General features: G+C 38.3%; 1 protein-coding gene across 1 annotated transcript; it reads left to right on the forward strand.

The window, feature by feature from the left end:
- Positions 1 to 293: 293 nt before the first annotated feature.
- Ndp (norrin cystine knot growth factor NDP) lies at positions 294 to 8,623 on the forward strand. The gene is made up of 2 exons (XM_026387586.2): positions 294 to 522; positions 8,396 to 8,623. The coding sequence occupies exons 1-2, from the start codon at positions 349 to 351 to the stop codon at positions 8,621 to 8,623; spliced, it is 402 nt and encodes a 133-aa protein (XP_026243371.1). The 5' UTR covers positions 294 to 348.
- Positions 8,624 to 18,656: the final 10,033 nt, after the last annotated feature.

Genomic DNA, 18,656 nt, shown 5'->3' on the forward strand with positions numbered 1-18,656 from the left:
AGTTTATGCTAATAACACTCTAGAAACCAATATTCTCCACCCAAAATGGCATGGAAAAAATTCTACCTAATACCTCCTAGGTTCCATTAATATTTCTGGGTAAATATTTCTGGGGAAAATAATACCTATTTTCATTCCAGCTGTGCAGCAGATACTATGATGATGGATTCCAAGTGCAAAGAGTAAGACAAAAACTCCGGCATACAAAGGACAATGACAACCATAAAGCTTCAGCCAGATCCTGCCCTTGCCTTGAAAGGAACTGGATCCTAGGACGCGAAGGCATTGCCAATTTTTTGTCCTCTGCCTCCCTCTGCTGTTCTTCTGGAGAAGTTTTCCCTCACAACAATGAGAAATCATGTTCTAGCTGCATCTTTTTCTATGCTCTCCCTGCTGGCGATAATGGGAGATACAGACAGCAAGACAGACAGCTCATTCATGATGGATTCAGACCCTCGACGCTGTATGAGGCACCACTATGTCGATTCTATCAGTCACCCATTGTACAAGTGTAGCTCAAAGGTAAGATCAATGTCTCTGGGAGTATAGCACCATGCTCTCCAAAGAAAGAAAGAAAGAAAGAAACCCCAAAAAAGGAAGCCATATTTCTTTGTCAGGGGATGGAGAACTAGAGTCATAGTCCAAACCTAGGGCTTGTGGGAGAATCCTTTTTGAAGATTTTCCACAATGCATTGCACTATTGTCAGCCCAATCAAGCATGTGTACACCATGGATGGTTGTCTTTGTCCCTGCCTGTGAAATTCATGAGCAATAGTGTCCTTGTTCAAGAAAGGAAAATGGATCCTGCAAATTATTGTAACTCCTTCTACCTCTGATAAAGAGAAAGTGAATGCAACATATAGCTGAACAGTAGAACATATTTCTTGGAGGGCTCTTCAGGGAGTTTCCTGGTAAAATACTCAGTAACTGTCTCTGTGGCCTGAGCCTTTTTCTCCATGTGCCATGTTGATGTTAAAATGATTTCAAAAGATAACTTGGTGATTTCATAGTTGATCATTTTATATTGGTTATCCAAATCATTCTTGTTTGGAGTAGGTGGCATGTTTTTCGAAGAGGCAACTGCCTCAGTGTTGAGACAAGGTGTGAGAAGGAAGATCATGCTTAAAAGACCACCAAGAATGGCCAGCCACATGGGCCACCCAGAAGGCAGGCACACTGGAGGGTGGAATGGACTCCAAATGAGAGTTCTCGTGACTATCACTGCCCCCAGTCACATGAATGAAATTTGTCCACACTTGGTAAATAAGAATTTGTTTAGCCCAACCCCAGAGATTGTCAGTTAGTCCTGAGACTAAAACCACTTAAGCATTCTCATATGGCAAGTATTTTTTAAATTGAAAGTATAATTAAGAATTTTTTTGTAATATCAACCAGGAGAATTGAGACCATATAAGTCAATCTCTCCACCCTCTATTTAAAAACATCATAACTTCAGTCTGCTTTTAAATTTTCCATAACTTCCATGATTATAGCCCAATGAAGATGACTTGTTTTAGTTTTGGGGGATCAAAATTTGACTTAAATCACTTTAACCATTATATTAATAAGACCTATGACTGTGGGAGAAAATAGAAATTTTCCATTTAAGAAAAATGTCCTGGCTCTTATTTGTACTAAAACTAAAAAAAAAAAAAAAAAATGTAGTCAATAGACAAATGTAAATTTCGGCAAGGCTAAAATCCCTTCTTAGGAAAAGGAAACTAGGGACTGGGGGTGGAGCTTAGCTCTAGTGTGAAGGCCTGGATTAGATCCCCAGCACAGCACAAAACAAACAACAACAAAAGGAAAACAAAATGAGGGAAAAAAAATACAAGAAGTATTTTTGCAACTATGATTGCTTAGAAATTGCAGGCCCAAGTAAGGATGACGAGAGTAATTGTTCGTTTCTCTTCTCTTCCCCATTCAGAAGCACATAGCACTAATATTTAGTATTGCTTATTCCACAGATGAATTCTCCATTGTTGAGTTATTCATGGTTGTGTGATTCTTTTAAAAAGAGAAAGGAATTAAAATTATTTCAAAGAAAGTGATATTGTAAAAGTAGGAAAGAACACAGAAAAGGGGGATCTGTAAAATCTCATAGAAGGACTGGGGATGTGGCTCAGGGGTAGAGCGCTTGCCTGACATTCATGAGGCCCTGGGTTTCATCCCCAGAACTTAAAAAAAAAAAAAAAAGAAAGAAAGAAAAAGAAACTCAAAAATAGTCTGAAAAGTCTGGAAAGATCAGGCAAAATGCTTTAGCAACTACCACAGTGACCTGAAGAAGGTCACACAAGACATTGTTAACTCCAATTTACAGACCTGGAGCATGATTCATGGAAACAGACTTTAGAGTCTACTGTTGTTCACCTTTTTTTTTTTTTTTTTTCCAGAATGCCACAGTAAATGACAGTGCAAAATTGTGATAATAGGAGAAATGTTTGTAATTTCATGGGAACAATCTGTTTTCAAACATCTCAAACTCTCCCAAATATAGCAATAGTTTTATGTAAATGGTGCTTATAATTATAAACCTTTCTTCGTTGGCCATAAAATATGCTTGGCAGAATTTCAGCTACTCAGACCTTTTCCGGATTAGATTTTCTCTATGTATCCAGCAAGAAAATTGTTTTCATTTGGAAATATTCTATAATTCTTAACTTTTGGACTCAGGCTGATCTTCTCTCTTAATAGGACTCATTTAATGAGATTGTTTGCCTTTAGAGACTTGGGATAAAACATTTAGCCCATGTCTAGAGAGAAGGGGCTAAGGTAGGTTTTTCTTCTCTATGAATATTTTCCCTGACATCATGGCCAAGGCCATTATTTAGTAGATACTTGCCTACTGTATTATATATATATATATATATATATATATATATATATATATATATATATATATATAATGCATATAGAATGTAGGAGCCGCTATTTAGAAATCCAGTCCCAATTTTTGGCCTGATGGCAATAATTACTCTACCAACAATAATAATTGATATCTAGCAATTTTTCTACAAAAAATAAATAACAGTGAAAGTTTTTCTGGAAACTTCCAGTGTTCACCCTAGCCCTGAACTTGCACTTGGCCAGTCCCAGGATCCTGTTGCCCATATCCTAGCAATTCAGAAAAGGGCAGAGACAGAGTCAGGTTAAAGAGACTGAACCACCAAGGAGAAGAGTATAGCCACAGTTTAGGATGTACCTGACTTTGTAAGTAGGGACACCTCCTGGGCTTGGGTACAAAAGGTCCTGGGAGTGGCAAGTTCATTTGTAGCCTTCTCAGGATAACAGGTTAAATTCTCTAATTTACACACAAAAACTAAATTCTTAGTGAGTAAAGGCTGTTGAGCAAACACACAGGAGGTCAGTGGTTAGGGGAAATGGGCTGCTAGAAAATGTTTAAGGGAATCGGTGCTTTGTTGTCAGAGTCCTTGTTCCCAATTCCAGCTTCATGGCTTGCCAGATAGGTGACTTTGGGAAGGCTAAGCCATTCTTTGATGCCCCAATTTCTTCCCATGCAAAATGGATTAATCTATTTGAGGGCAAGGGTATGTCCACATGTCAGCGAGAGTATTTGTAAAATGGCCAGCACAATGTCCAACATAGAATAGACATTTAATAAATGATATTATGATCTTGATGAAGAAGTTATAAACTAGACAGGTGTTTCCACTCACTTTTCTATTTCAGTCACCACTGAGATCTCAATAACTGTTGGGATCTCCTATAGCCTTAAAGGATTAGGAAAATGAACCTCATTGTGGTTTTCACTGGACAGAGTGTGGGGTAATAGAGCAAAGTGAATGTAAGCCACTAACCTGGGTGCTAAGAGGCAAGATAAAAGTAAAAGAGAAATAGATCCTGCTGTCTGACCTCCCTTATCAGGTGAGTGCAGGAAAGAGGGACTATGGGTGGTGGTGATGGTGGGGGTGGGAGATGAGTTCTGGTCCTGAGCCAAGGAAGGGTTTCAGGAAGCCAGGTTGGGAAAGTGAGCTGGTCGGACAGGTCTGTGCAGACTGAGCTGAGTGAGAAGTGGGAGATGGTGGCCCCAAGCGAGAGCGTGGATCCAAGGCACCGTTATCTGAACTCTTAAGGGCTATAGGAATGGGAGGTGCCCAAAAGGCAGCAAGGAAGGAGAAAGTAGAGGGTTTAGGGGACAAAGTCTATGAAAATTTCCAGAGGAAAATGGACCTGGCATGCCAAGGGCTGATCCTCAGGATCTAGAGGGAGCTGTTTGGAACCCCTCAAGCTATCTCCTATTGCTACCCAGGAAGTTTATAGTATGGTAGGAGAAATGAAGGGATTCAGGAACACAACACAATTGATCACTTGAAATATGACTTGGTTTTAAAAATGGGAACATTTATACTGAATGCCTACTATATACAGGCACTGTGGGAGGTGATGGACACAAAAAGTGGAAAGAAAGAAAGGACAGGAAGAAAGTGGAAAGAAGGAAGGAAGGAAGGAAGGAAGGAAGGAAGGAAGGAAGGAAGGAAGGAAGGAAGGGAGGGAGGGAGGGAGGGAGGGAAAAGAGGGAGAGAGAAGGAAGAAAGAAAAATAAGGAGTGAGGGGAGAGATAGTTCACACTCATAATGCTTACCAAAACAAGGGAGAGAGGAACAGAAACTCATACACAGAAGAACCTGTGCACAAAGGCCTCTTAATGCCAGTTGGATTCGTGACCCTAGTGATAGTATCAGATTCCAGTTGGAGTGAGCTGTGTTTCCACTCAAACTTTCAAAGCTCCCTCTACCCCATGCTGATTTGTTCCCTGGTTGCTATTTTGTTGGTGTCCTCAGCCTGGCACAGACCCTTTGGAGGTTGAGCTGGGTCCCTGGAGATTAGCTAAACAGTCATTTATTGAGGCTGCTGGTGAAGGAAAGAATGGGAGAAGAGTCATGGGTGAATCTTATTCCCCAGGGGAAAGGGGGTACCCTATAAAAGGGGTACACAGTGTTCACTGGTGAGGAAAAAAGACAAAATATGTTTCCTACTCAGTTGGAGTAAAATAGCCCAAATGTTGGTTTAATGTGGGACAAATGGATCTTTATTCTGATGCTAATGGGGACTCCTAGTCACTTAGAGCTTGGAAGATTTAGCTCTGCTTAAACTTGGGGATGATGATGCTGTGTCCAATGAAGCCCATAGGCAAAAAGTTAGGAGGTGGGTGTGGCTCAGTGGTAGATCACTTGGTAGCATGCCTGAGGCCCTGGGTTCCATCCCCAGGAAGGAAAATAAGAGAAAAAGAAAGAGAGGAAGGAAAGAAGGGGGAGGGAGGGAAGGAGATGGAGAGAGGGAGGGAGGGAGCTAGAAAGAGAGAGGGAAGGAGATGGGTGAGGAAAGGAAAGGAAGAACAAAAGAAAAAGAAAGGAAGGAAAGGAGGGAGGGGAAAGTAAAGGTAAGGAAGAAAAAAAGAGGTTAGACATGGTCAGGGCTCCCAGAGGCGGGGCAGTGTAGGTTAAAGAAGAGTGTAAGGGCTGGGGATGTGGCTCAAGCGGTAGAGAGCTCGCCTGGCATGCGTGAGGCCCGGGTTCAATCCTCAGCACCACATACAAAGATGTTGTGTCCGCTGAAAACTAAAAAATGAATATTAAAATATTCTCTCTCTCTCTCTTTAAAAAAAAAAAAAGAAGAGTGTAAGTCAGCTCATGTCTTGGGAAAACCTCGTATCAGGAGGCAGGTATTACAGTGGTTTAGATAGAGAGCTTGGATTCAGATAGACCTAGCTTTGATTCCAGATCTGCCTTTTTCTAGATATGTGAGTTTGGGCAAGTAACTGAAATTCTCTAAAGCCTCAATTTTATGATCTTCAATAGTATCACAGATCATTGTAGTATCTTTTTTTAATTAGTTATTGACAGACCTTTATTTTTATTTATTAATTTTTATGCATTGCTGAGAATCAAACCCAGTGCCTCATATATGCTAGGCAAATACTCTACCACTGAGCTACAACCCCAGTCTCCATTGTATTACCCTTTGTGTAGTATTGAGATAAGCATGCAATATACTACTCATGTTGTAAGCACTCAATACTATTAGCTAAATGGTTGCTCCTAGTGATCCATCTAGAGAAGAGCCCTCAAACTTAAATAAGTCCAGAGTCTTGCTGTTCAAATTGTGGTTATTGGCAAAGCATTATCTCCATTAACTGGAATCTCATGAAAAATACAGAATCTCAGAATCTCTTTGAACTACTTAAGAGAAACCTCCATTTTGACAACAACTCAGATAATTCACATGCACATTGAGCCAGATGTTCATTAAGTGCTGAAACACAGATGAGGCATGACTGAGGCTAAAATGTGAGCTATCAGGAGTAAACACAGAAAGGAAATGGTTATCCTTCCCCTGCTAATTGATACCCATTTATAGATCTTATCTTCCAAACTCCTGCCTTGTCCCTCACCACACACACAATAGATAGATTTCCATCCATTTCCATCTATTTTGAGCTGAGATCTATATACTAAGATATCCTAGAGACAGTATGTGTGTGTGTGTGTGTGTGTGTGTGTGTGTGTGTGTGTGTGTGTTGAGAACATCGAGGGTTCAATAATTGGTTCATGATGATGTTGTGTCACATGAAGCCTATAAGAAAAAGGAGGGGACATTTGAATTTGGCTAAAGAGTATAGATAGGTGGGATTTCCTTAGGCTGAGCCAGGCAGCAAGGACATTCCTGGGAGAGGCAAGACAAGAGCAAAGGCCAGAGGCAGGAGAATTTGGGGCAGTTCCATGGACTCCTAAGTAATTAAGCTTGATGCAGCAGGGACAGCTGTCAGTAGGACTGAAACAGATACTTGACACCCGGGTCATGGAGGGCCTTGACTCCTGTTCAAGATTTTGAACTTGTTTTGAAGGTTAGGGGCAGCTACCCTGAAGGTGTTTATTGTATATGGTTGGGCATTATTCTTGTGCAGAAAGTCCAAGTTCTGAGGAAGAAGGGCCAGGTCCATTGCAGGTGGCCCCAGGTCCTTTGGTGCTGTAATTCTTGTCCTTCATAGTGGGCTGGACTTGGAGCTTGGCACACTGAAAGCTTTTAGTGAAATCATAATCAGGTTAGCTCATCTGTAAATGGCCCTACACTGCTAACTTGGTCATTTTAGTATGGGCATCTAATGACCTGATCTGTTAGGTCTATGTTTGGCTCATGTGTGTCTGTACCACACATTTCCTAAGTCTGTTGGCACAGGATCACTGTATCCACCCCAAACTGGATCTCCAAAGACTCCATTTGGGGAAGGGACTTTTTTCCCCCCTGATGCTAAGGATCAAACCTAGGGCCTTGCTCGTGCTAGGTAAGAATACTGACACTGAGCTAGATCCCCAACCTTAGGGAGGTGACTTTGAATAACTGCTTAATCTCCCTAATAGATGATCTACATTAGAGATCAACAAATTTAACACTGCTCCAAGGTGAAATGTAAAACAGACATGGGGAGAAGGAACCAGAAAAGATCTTAGATATCTCTTTCTCCCTCCCCTTCTCTAATTAGAGAAATGGGGGTAGACACTAGGGACTGGCCCATATACTATAGACCTATGACATAATCTCCTAAAACCTGTTTTAGATCATGTTTATTTTGCCTATCAGTGAAAAAGAAAGCAGAATAGAATTAAAAGCTTTAATAAAATCCAAACAGATTACAGCTGCCATTTTCTATCTGCCTATATGATCTTTCAGAAAAAATAAATCAGTTGCTCTAATCCAACTTATTCTTTCCCAAGCCCTACTTTTTCTTCTTTTTCTTCTACTATCTCATATTTCCTTTGTAGTTGCTTTGTGATTGTTCAATTTACCCCCAGCATCTTCTCAGATAATTATATTAATGATCTATAATTATCAGAAGTCATCTTTTCCTTCTTTTGGAAAGATAGGCTAACCATTACCTTCTTTTAATCTTTGAGTGTTTAATTATGCCCTATAGGATGATGTCAGAGGTAATAGCTGGTATCTTCAATCCCTGAAATATCCAAAACATCATAAGGTAAATGTCAAAAGGTTTCGTGCATATATATGTATTCTTTGATCTTTTGTTTGAACAGTTCCACTTTTATGATCTTGCTATTGGTTCTGGAATTACAGGGCAACTTGTTTGAAATTCACCAAGCAAGACTCTGCCACATAAACATGGGTGTTGACATCCACCCCCTCCCCCCAGTATTAGGGATCTAACCCAGCACCTCTGCATGCAAGTCTTCTACCATTAAGCTATGCCTCCAGCTCTGATGTGTTGATTTTGTTTTTAGAGTTTACCAGATGATTTTATTATGCAACCAGGAATGAGACCCATGGGTCTATCTAGCAGCAATTGGCAAGCATTGTTAGGGCTTTTCAAAGGATGCTGTGGTACCTGACTGAGGGTAACCATCTCTTCTCATTTCCCCAGATGGTGCTCCTGGCCAGGTGTGAGGGGCACTGCAGCCAGGCATCACGCTCTGAGCCCTTGGTATCCTTCAGCACTGTCCTCAAGCAGCCTTTCCGTTCTTCCTGTCACTGCTGCCGGCCCCAGACCTCGAAGCTGAAGGCTCTGCGGCTGCGCTGTTCCGGGGGCATGCGACTCACCGCCACCTACCGGTACATCCTCTCCTGTCACTGCGAGGAATGTAGCTCCTGAGACCTGCTGCGAGTGGCTGGGACAACCACAGAGGCAGTTCAAACATCCAGGAGAGGACTGGCAAGAGAAGAGTTAAGGCAAATAAAGATGCAGTCATTCCCAGGGGATTCTGCATATTCTAGTAATAAAGACTCAATGCGCTTCTTGACAGACAGCTACTCTGGGAACTTGTTTTCAGTTCCCATCTTCTTTCCCTGGTACATTTTCTTTTGGTTCCTTTTCAGATTCAGGCACTTCCCCTCTTGGCTCTAAATGCTGTTTGGGTTTCCAGCAATTCTGCATTAGTGGGAAAAAGTGGGGCCCCATGCAAGAGTGTGTCAGGCTGTCACTGTTTGGTACATATTAGGGAAGAATTTGCTTTGGAAGGCAGGAAAGCTCAACTCTTCCTAGGACATCTTTCATTATATATATTTTTTAATCTTGTCATTATGATCCAAGGTTGCCATGGCCACTAAAAGTTACCAATTTCAAATTCCAGACGCCAAGCATGTGGATATGTTTAGCAAGGTTTACTCACAGACAGCTAACTGACATTAAAATAACTAACAAACCGATTCTGTCATGTGATGCTGGGACTCTTGACAGCTCTAATTGTTATTCAGAAGCAACTTTGGGGAGGTAAAGGTGGCATAAAAATTTGTCACTTTAAGGCTCTTGTGGATAAATTATGATAAAATTTTGTAAGGGAGCAAACTTTTAAAGACTTGCACAGATATGGATCCTGACTGACTTTGGAAAAGGCATATATGTACTAGTGGCATGGAGAAGGCACTGTACTCATGCATGCAAATTAGACAACCAAGTCTGAATCTATTTGTGGGTGTGCTATAGCTTTAACCATGTTGCGGGCATAATTCTTTAACGTCCACTTGTCCATGCGAGACTGGTTGCCATAATGGTGGCCTGGCTCATCTTCTGAACATTTGGTTTGAATATATTTTGGTCATTGAGGCTCAAATTTTGAGTTATTCCCATGTTTTGAAATAAAAACAGAATACTTTCAAAAATTTGGCTGTGTAAGTATTGTTTTTCTTGTTTCTTTCTCTTCAATGTTGTATGGTGATGTGGATTGTAAGATTCATGTACCTGGTGCTTGGCATAACCTTTAATATGGAAGGAAGGTCCAAAAAAGAGGGAGATGTGATTCCAGAATGAATGGTGGACACAGTTTTAAAACATCAGAGTATTAAGGTTGTGAGGGCTTAAGAAATTTGGCTAGTGTCAAAATTTAGCCTGTTGAAGGAAGACAAAATCTGGTGCATTCTGACATCCTTAGATGCTATGGAGAGAAACAGAGAAGCCACCTCCTTTTTAATCTCAGAAGGCAATAGTATCTCTAAGTGAATCTAAAGAGTGAGCAGGAGGACACAAACAATAGTTTCTGTGCCATTGACAGTCCAGTGCTCTGAATGCAATATTGTTACTGAGCATTACAAGAATACTCATAATTCTAGCATAGTGCTATGTCCACTCTAGGTATCTCAATACTGACCCAGACTTGGCAACTTGGTTTCCAAGGCAACCTTGACGCCATGCTGTCCTGGTTAACCAGAGATGACAGTGCTTCCCACTGTTAGCACTGCTAACCTGTGAATTACTTTTCCTGTAGAGATGATGATTTTGTATGCTCTTTGGCACCACTTTCACACATTTTTTTTAGAAAGCCAGCAGGGTTAAATTTGTATTTGTGACTTTGAAACAGAATGAAACTAATGCTATCCAACCTTGACCTTGATTTTAACTTTCATGGTTATGGAGCCAGCCAGTCCAGTAAATTGGAGGTTCTCCCTATTCTGAAAGCAAATGTGAAATAACAATTTGGACCATTACGTGAAGAGAAATTTTGTCATATAAATAACTAAATTCAATACTGAAGTTAAATTGTTATAATCCTTAACTGATAATGAAAGTATTAACTGCTAGCTGCATTTATAGCTATTCTTTCATGTTGCTAATCAAAAAGTGAAAGCAATAATTCTAGCTTTAAACTGTCTCTTCTTGGCTTTGAAATCTCATTTTTGCCTTTGAACTCTGTAAGATAGACCCCCCAAACTCCAGTCTTGATTGCCTTCCTACTAATTTGGTACTGGAGGAGTGAGTTATATGACTCATATCTTCCAAATTCTCCAGAAGCCATAGAAAATGATCTTTTCAAATACCATTACATGGTCTATTGTCAAAACGTCTACCATGGAAATGAGCAGAATATGCTTGGAGTATTAGAGGACATGGGACAGTAGTATTTTAAGGGCTAGTAAAAGGCATCCAGTATCTTCTCTCCCTAAATATATGAACAATTGGAGGCCTGAAGAAATCCAGGAACTTGCAGAGAGTCACACATTTAGTCTTGAAACTGGAACTAAAGCCTAGGCTCCCTATTCCCCATAGCCATGGATGTTTCCCCCTCACCAGCCAAGAGTCTCACTCCTTTTTGGATCTCGGATGCTGAAAAGGATTAATGGGCTGGAAAAGAGTGTGAGATAGGGTAAAATTCAGTGGCAGCATACAAAAGCTGAGAGAGAGGAAAAGGAGTTACATTTCCCCCCAAAGACCCCAAAATAGCCCTGGGAACTGAGAGAATCCAGACATTATTGGATATTAAGTTACTATGGAATCTGTATTATATCTTTTAAAAATTAAACGTATTTAGCCTTATTTTAGTGTTTACCCCTAAGGATTCAGAAAGAACTAAATGAAAACATTGATCAGTTACGAGCACTATTCCCAGAATGCCTAAAAAATGTTCACTTGCCTTCTCCATTACTATGCATGAAAAGAGGAAAATCACAATGCTATAATCTTTGTAGCTTACATTTTAGAAATTCATATAATTCATAATGATGGAGGAAAAGCCTCCTGTCACCTGACCTTATTGTAATCATTTATAAGCATTTAATAATAATGAGTTACTTCTGCAGTAGAAGATAAAGAGGTTTATAAACTTAATTGATTTTCTTGAGCTCCCAGTTTCCCAGAACAATCTCTTAAATCTTATATATGTAGTAAATTCTCAAACTTTGTCCAGAAATTCAGAATGAAGAACAAATCAACCTTTTTTGATCCTGAGGAAATAGTTGTTGAATTTATTCTAAACTCAAATGTTTACTAATTCACCCAATACATTATTTTGTATTAAGTAGAGCAGAGGATTTGGGCTAGGGGATTGTTGGAATAAGTGAGTTTGTTCATTGTGACTTGGAAGAAGTATGGATTTACTTTTAATTACTTCTTGTGTTAGTTTTACATTGCTGTGATAAAATACCTGAGAAAAATAACTGAAAGGAGGAAAATTTTATTTTAGCTCATGGTTTCAGAGATTTCAGTCCATGGTCAGGAAGATTCATTGCTTTGGGCCTGAGGCAAGGCAAAGCATCATGGTGATGGGCATGGTGGAACAAAGCAGCTCGTGTCATGGTAGTCAGGAAACAGAGTGGAGGAGAAAGGGACCAGGGACAAGAAATAGTCCCCAAGGACCTGCTACCTTCAACTTGGTCCTCTGTCCTACAATTTCCATCACCTCCCAATAACTTGTTCAGCTATGAATCCATTAATGGATCAATCCACTGATGAGAGTAGACTAGAGCCCTCATGATTCAATCATTTACCAAAAGCCCTACCTCTGACCATTGCTGCATTGAGAACAAAGTCTTCGACACATGAGCCTTTGGAGGACATTCCAGATCCAAACTACAACATTACTTCAGGCTCCATTGAAACATGCTTCCTTGAGCAAAAGAGCTGCCTAAAATGGATCACCAAATGTGTATGGAGGTTGAAAGTGTTAGTGGTGGGGCGTTGGAGGAAAGAGTTAGATAAAAAAGGGAAGTCATATTCTACTGAAGTTGCCTTCTTTGTGATTCCAGATCACAAGCACATCCTAATGGATAGACACACCTATTCCCTTCAGAACAAAGAAGCTCCAGTCCCTTTAAATCCCAGGAAGAACTCTTTGCTCGGTAATGCCTGTTTCTGTGTGCAAAAGGTACCCAGCCACACTTCCTGAAGAACAACATTTTATAAGAAAATGACATCACATGCTAACAATTCAATGTGAGAACTTTTGCATTCCTCCAAGTCCTCATTGTATTAATAACATGTTTTGGTCCCTTTTACCCCAAGTCTATAAGAGCATAGCCTTGTCTCTTTAATTCAATGGTAAATGTGATTTGAAATGTCTCATTCACTAAGGTTATTCTGTGTCCTCAAATACCAAAACATCTTATCACATGGTAGAGAGACTATTTTAAATTGATTGACTATGGTGAACATAGAGCTGCACCAACCAGTTGTCCCTGAAAGGGAAAGATTTGTTGCCTCAGTTGTCAACCCCTTCAGGGACTACCTTAGCTGTCAGGAGTCACTTTGCCCAAGGACATACTTCCCAAGGAGGCGGTTCACGTTTGGTACTTGATGAAGGCCCATGTTGTAAAGGGCTGGCTATCTTAATCCAGTGGGGGATGATTCTTATGAATATTGCTTACTCCAGAATTGTCCACAAGGTTGGCTGAGGCCCTTTTGCCTTCGAGACTGCTGATCCTTAATAAAGAGCCAGCTGCACAAACTCCATCTTAGTGTCAAGTCTTGAGAATTGAGCCTGTGACAACAATTTTATTTGCCTGTAAAAGGAAAAAAAAGTATATTATTTTCAGATCTAAGCTGTCCAGTCTCCTTGTGTGACCCATAATATTGAAGGGTTCAAATCATTGTTTTGCTTTCCTTTAAATGCAAGGTTTAAAAATATGTGCCAATACCTACTATGTGTCAGTAAGATACTAAATGCTAAAGATACTGGGATGAGAAATCATAGCCTTGTTTTTAATATGCACATAGGCTAGAAAGAATGAGAGATGACTTATAATAAGTGCAATAGTAATATACGAGATAATCTACAAAAAATAATCTGGGTACCTGGATTTAATGCAGTCATTTTAATGTAAAGAAATATGACTTTTAATAATAACATTAGCACTTATACAGTACTAGCACTGATAATATCTCATTTGATTCTCAAAATATCCTTATGGCCAAAGTTAATTATTACAGAACTTCACAGATAAGAAACTAGAGTTCATCTTCTGGCTTCAAAGTCTGTGCTTTCTTTGCTAGTCCCCAAACTTTCATTTTTCTTCCTTTCTTTTTTTTTTGTTTTACTTCACATGGCTTTATTTTATTATTTTTAATGTTTTTATTACTGCATTATAGTTATACATAATATCGGGGCTCATCTTGAAATAATCATACATGTGTAGAATATAATTTGCTCCATATCAGTCCCTAGTACTTCCTCATTCCCTCCCCTCCTTTCCTGTTCTCCTTCCCCTACTCTACTGGTCTTCCTTCTCTTTATTTATAGTTTTTTTTAAATGAGTGCTTTATAGATATGCATAAAGGTGAAATTCACTGTGATATATTAATACTCATACATAGCATAATTTGTTTAATATCATTCCACTGTTTCTCCCTTTCCCATCCCTCCTCCTTCCCCTTTAGTTCCCTTTATCTATTCCACTGATCTTTCTATTTTCATGGGACACTCCCTGCCAACACACTTTTCCCCTGTTATTTTGGTTTAGCTTCCCACATATGAGAGAAAACATTTGACTGACACTTTATGATTGTACATATTTATGGGGCAACAATTTGATGTTTCAATACATATATACATTGTGTAATGATCAAATTAGCATAGTTAGCATATCCAACACTTCATGCATTTATCATTTCTTTGCTGTGAGAATATTAAAAAATAACTTTTTTCCTAACTCTTTTAAACTATATAACACCTTCTTGTTAACTATAGATACCCCACTATGAAATAGAACATCAGGACTTATTCTTCCTATCTACTTGTAATTTTATAGCCACTGACTGACCTCTCTGTATGCTCCTGCTCCCATACCCTCTCCAATCTGTTGTCACTGTTCTACTCTTTATTTCTATATGAACAACTGTTTTTAGTTTCCACTTATGAATCTTTTTCCATTTTCTAAAGCATGTGGACAAAAAGGAAAGGCCCACGAAACTATCTTGTGTTGTTATCTGTCAGTTCTCATTAACAAACTATGATCTCCGAATGCAAGGAGAATTTTGACACAACATATGGGATCTTGACCCAACAGAACTTTATAAAATATACTACCATATTTCAGGGAAAGAGTGTCACAGATTTTATGGCATTTTTTTTTTTTGCAAAAAATAGGAGGCAACTGTTATGTGAAACTTTTTTAAAAAATTGTGTCAGTGTTACTTAAAAATAATTTGTTACTAAAGTGTTTTTGGTACAATATCAGGATGTACAGAATACCCATGAACATACATTAAAGTGGTAGTAATGATTATGCAGTGAAATATGATATTCTACCATGAATTTCTGAAGAAAAAGGGTCCTAAATTACATGTGATTTTGTGAGTTTAACACTATCAAATTTTGCTGCAATCTTTTGAATGACTTCAATGTTCTAGAGTTACAATATGTATAATGTAAATGTTTTAGCTAAAACTTGTTGAGAGTTAGACATGGGTCACTAGAAGCAGTTTAATTTGTGTTGCCTGTAATCATCATCATCATCATCATCTCCATCATTATCATTGTTAACCCAGATTATATAATGAAACAGACATATGCTTAGTACTTTCTCTGCTGTATCTCATTTAATCTTTTCAACATATAGTATGAGTAAATGTTTATGATTCTAAATCACTCTGGCTTTTTTTTGTATCTTAGAGCTCTTCATTATCTTCCAAATGATCAACAAAACTAATATTGTCATTATTATCATAAAGTGTAGATAAAATATTGTTCACACATATGTGTTGTGGAAATAAATTTAAAGAGGTAAGTTCTCTCCTTGTAAGGGCTAACATTCTAAACCCTGCTTGTAGTTTTAAATAACTAAATTCTTCACAATGTGTTCTCTTTGAGTTTTGGTCTCCTCTAGCAGTGTGGTTTTTTCCATAATCCTAATATATCCAATTGTTTCCCCTTTTGCATTGGGACTGTCTCCTTCTTCCCTTATTAGGTTCCACAACTCTGTTTGAAATTCATGGCTCTTTAGGTAGTTGCTTTTGCTGGTTTGAAAGGGAACACAAAAGGCATGTAGTTCAACTCTAATTTTATACAAGTTTCTTACTCCTCTGTGTCCTGACTTCCCAACCAGTGCTTACCTCATGGACCCATGCTATCTTCTTGATTATTCTTTTGAGTTTTTTTTGAGGGGGGGGTTGCTGGGGATTGAACCCAGGACCTTATGCATGCAAGGCAAGCACTCTACCAACTGAGCTATATCCTCAGCTCCATCTTCTTGATTATTCTTGCATGACAGTTTCCTATCGACAACACAATGATTCTTTACTGTTGTTGCTGTAGCCAAAATGCTGTGTGAATCTGACTCTGTCCACTCTTACCTGCCAATTCATAATGTTCATTATTATATGTCAAGAGCACAAACTATGGAGTCAGACTGCCTTTGTTCACAGTTTATTAGCACTGCTGTTTATTAGCCATGTGACTATGAGAAGGTATTCAGCCTCTGTGTGCTCAGATGTCACTTCTGTAAGGCAGGGATGAGAATAATATGCATATACTTTATGGTGCTATTTTGAAAAATGAGTTAATACATGATGTTTAGAGACCCAGAACGATGCCTGGCACCTGATAAACACTCCTGAGTATTAGCTATTATTTCCATTTATGCACTCATAGCTCAGGTAAGTTGTAACTTCACAAATACAGCTTTGATTAAGCTGAATATTATTCTTTCTCCAATTTTCCCAGCAAAAACTATGCATTCTTGAGATTTCTTGTTCTATTACTTTACAATAAAAAAGTTTTCATTTTTTAAAAGTTGGAGTATTATATTAATAGAAAAAAATTAGAAGTTGTTGTTATTTTATAGCTTAAATTTTAGTTTGTGTATTCTGTCTTCAAGTTGCATTCAAACTAAAGACAGAATATATCTATGAGGTCATTTTATGTGCCCACCTACCTTCCTAAATCAGGTTTAGATTGCAACAACTAAATCAATGAAATGTGCAAGTTCTTAATATCAGGAAATCCCCTGCCCCTGTACTGGGGATAGAATCCAGGGCCTTGCACAAACTAAGCCCTATATTACTCCTAAGTGAATGTATGACCTTTGCTTCTTTCCATCATCCAATTATTCTCAAAAACACTCCTTCCCCCCTTAACAATTCCTCCTAAAGTTAGGAGGTAGTAATCCTCTTCTAAGTATGTCCTGGTAGTGATCTGATAGAAGACCCCCATGAAGATTAATTTTTTGGTCAATTTTAAACTTAAGAACACTAAAGGGTCAAGGATTATATGTTCTATCCCAAGAAAAGGAGGATTATAGTAAATAGTACAAGTTAATACATCTGATTCCTTACATTAATTTCCATTTTTCCAAAATAGTACAAGTATTGATTAGCACAATCTATACACTTTCTAAAAACAGCATAATTATTGATTAGCACAGTTTAATGTCTCTTATTCATTTGTCTCTTTCATTAATTCCCATTTTTCCAAATAGCAGCCATTCATTCAGAGCCAGAAACCTTTGTAGTAAGTCTGTGGTTTGAACAAAGGGTAAAATATCAAATTAAAATTGAAAAATTATAATTTTGTATTACTTAAGTCAGTGCTGCCTAATAGAAATGCTATATTAGGTTCATATATCATATTAAACTTCCTAATAGCCATATTTCAAAAACCCCAAACTAGTAGGTAAAATTAATGTTAACATATTTTGCTTTATCTTAAATATTATCATTTTTAACATGTGATCAATATGAAAAGTTATTAATTAATTAGACAGTTTAGAGTCTATTTTTCATATTAAGTCTTTGAAATCTGGTGTGTATTTTACATTCACAGGGCACATTAATATATAGAACTACAAAAAATGGTGTTATTAATGGATAATTATGATTGTAATACATTCCATTATTGTCACGTATGTAAGAAATAAAAGAAAAAAAGAAATATATATAGTTTTGAGATTTTAGGAATGTATCAAAATTAGTGGGAAACAAGGGCAGATTTGATGGACAAGTCTAAGAACAAGAGCAAAGAGGATTGGCCTGTAAAGTATGGATGAACCAGGTTAGAATTTTGGTAAGCAATAGTTATTTGAATGTATCAGACACTTGATCGCCAATGTGATTCGGCCCATAAATTCCCTCAGATTCAGGAAACCAAAATATACCCCCAAGCTCTGTCACTAACCAACCTAGTGAGGCCAAGATAATCACTTAGACTTTTTATTTCTTAGTTTCTTAGAAGAGACTGTGAAGTTCTCTTCTTATATATGCTTTTTGTGTATACACACACACACACACACCTCTTCTAATGCTTACCTGGTCTCAAGTTAAAGTGCTTTTTAAAAGTTTTGTTTAAATATGTTCCTATTTTATTTTAATCACTAAGAAACCTTATGTTTTCGTTTATTGTATTTTTCTGTTTTTCCTTTTCTTCTTTTCAATGGTTGTGCTTGGGGCTGGAGATGTAGCTCTGTGGTAGAGAATGCACTTAGCATACATGAGGGCCTGGGTTCAATCAAAAAATATGTCAAGGGTTGTGCATGGATGATATTTTAGATACATGATGATAAATGGGAGTGACCTAATAATCTCACTAAAATTTTGCTTTGACCAATCTCAGGACATAGTTATCCATATTATATTGCATAGTATAGAATTGCTGATAATGCATCATTCATTTTTTTAAAAATTGAGAGTGGTATATTTTATAGAAAATGTATTACATTTCTCCTTCTCTATTCCTCTTAGCTCAGTCTTCCTTTCTCTTCCCACAAAGACCACAAGTAGTCAGGCATGGTAGTGAGCTCCTGTGATCCCAACTACTCAAGAGGCCAAGACAAGAAGATTGCAAATTCAAGGGCAATTTAGGCAATTTAGCAAGACCTTGTCTCAAAATAAAATCTTAAAAACCGGACTGAGGGGGCTAGGATTGTGACTCAGTGGTAGAGCGCTTGCCTAGCAGCACTGGGTTTGATTCTCAGTACCACATATAAAT

Source organism: Urocitellus parryii, chromosome X (genome assembly GCF_045843805.1).
Source record: "Urocitellus parryii isolate mUroPar1 chromosome X, mUroPar1.hap1, whole genome shotgun sequence".
NCBI classification, from domain to species: Eukaryota; Metazoa; Chordata; class Mammalia; order Rodentia; family Sciuridae; genus Urocitellus; species Urocitellus parryii.

What these genes read in the sequence shown, in the direction of transcription:
- Ndp (XM_026387586.2), top strand. Translation starts at nt 349, where the DNA reads ATGAGAAATCATGTTCTAGCTGCATCTTTTTCTATGCTCTCCCTGCTG. An exon ending in TGTACAAGTGTAGCTCAAAG is followed by an intron (nt 523 to 8,395) that starts GTAAGATCAATG and finishes TCATTTCCCCAG; the next exon opens with ATGGTGCTCCTGGCCAGGTG.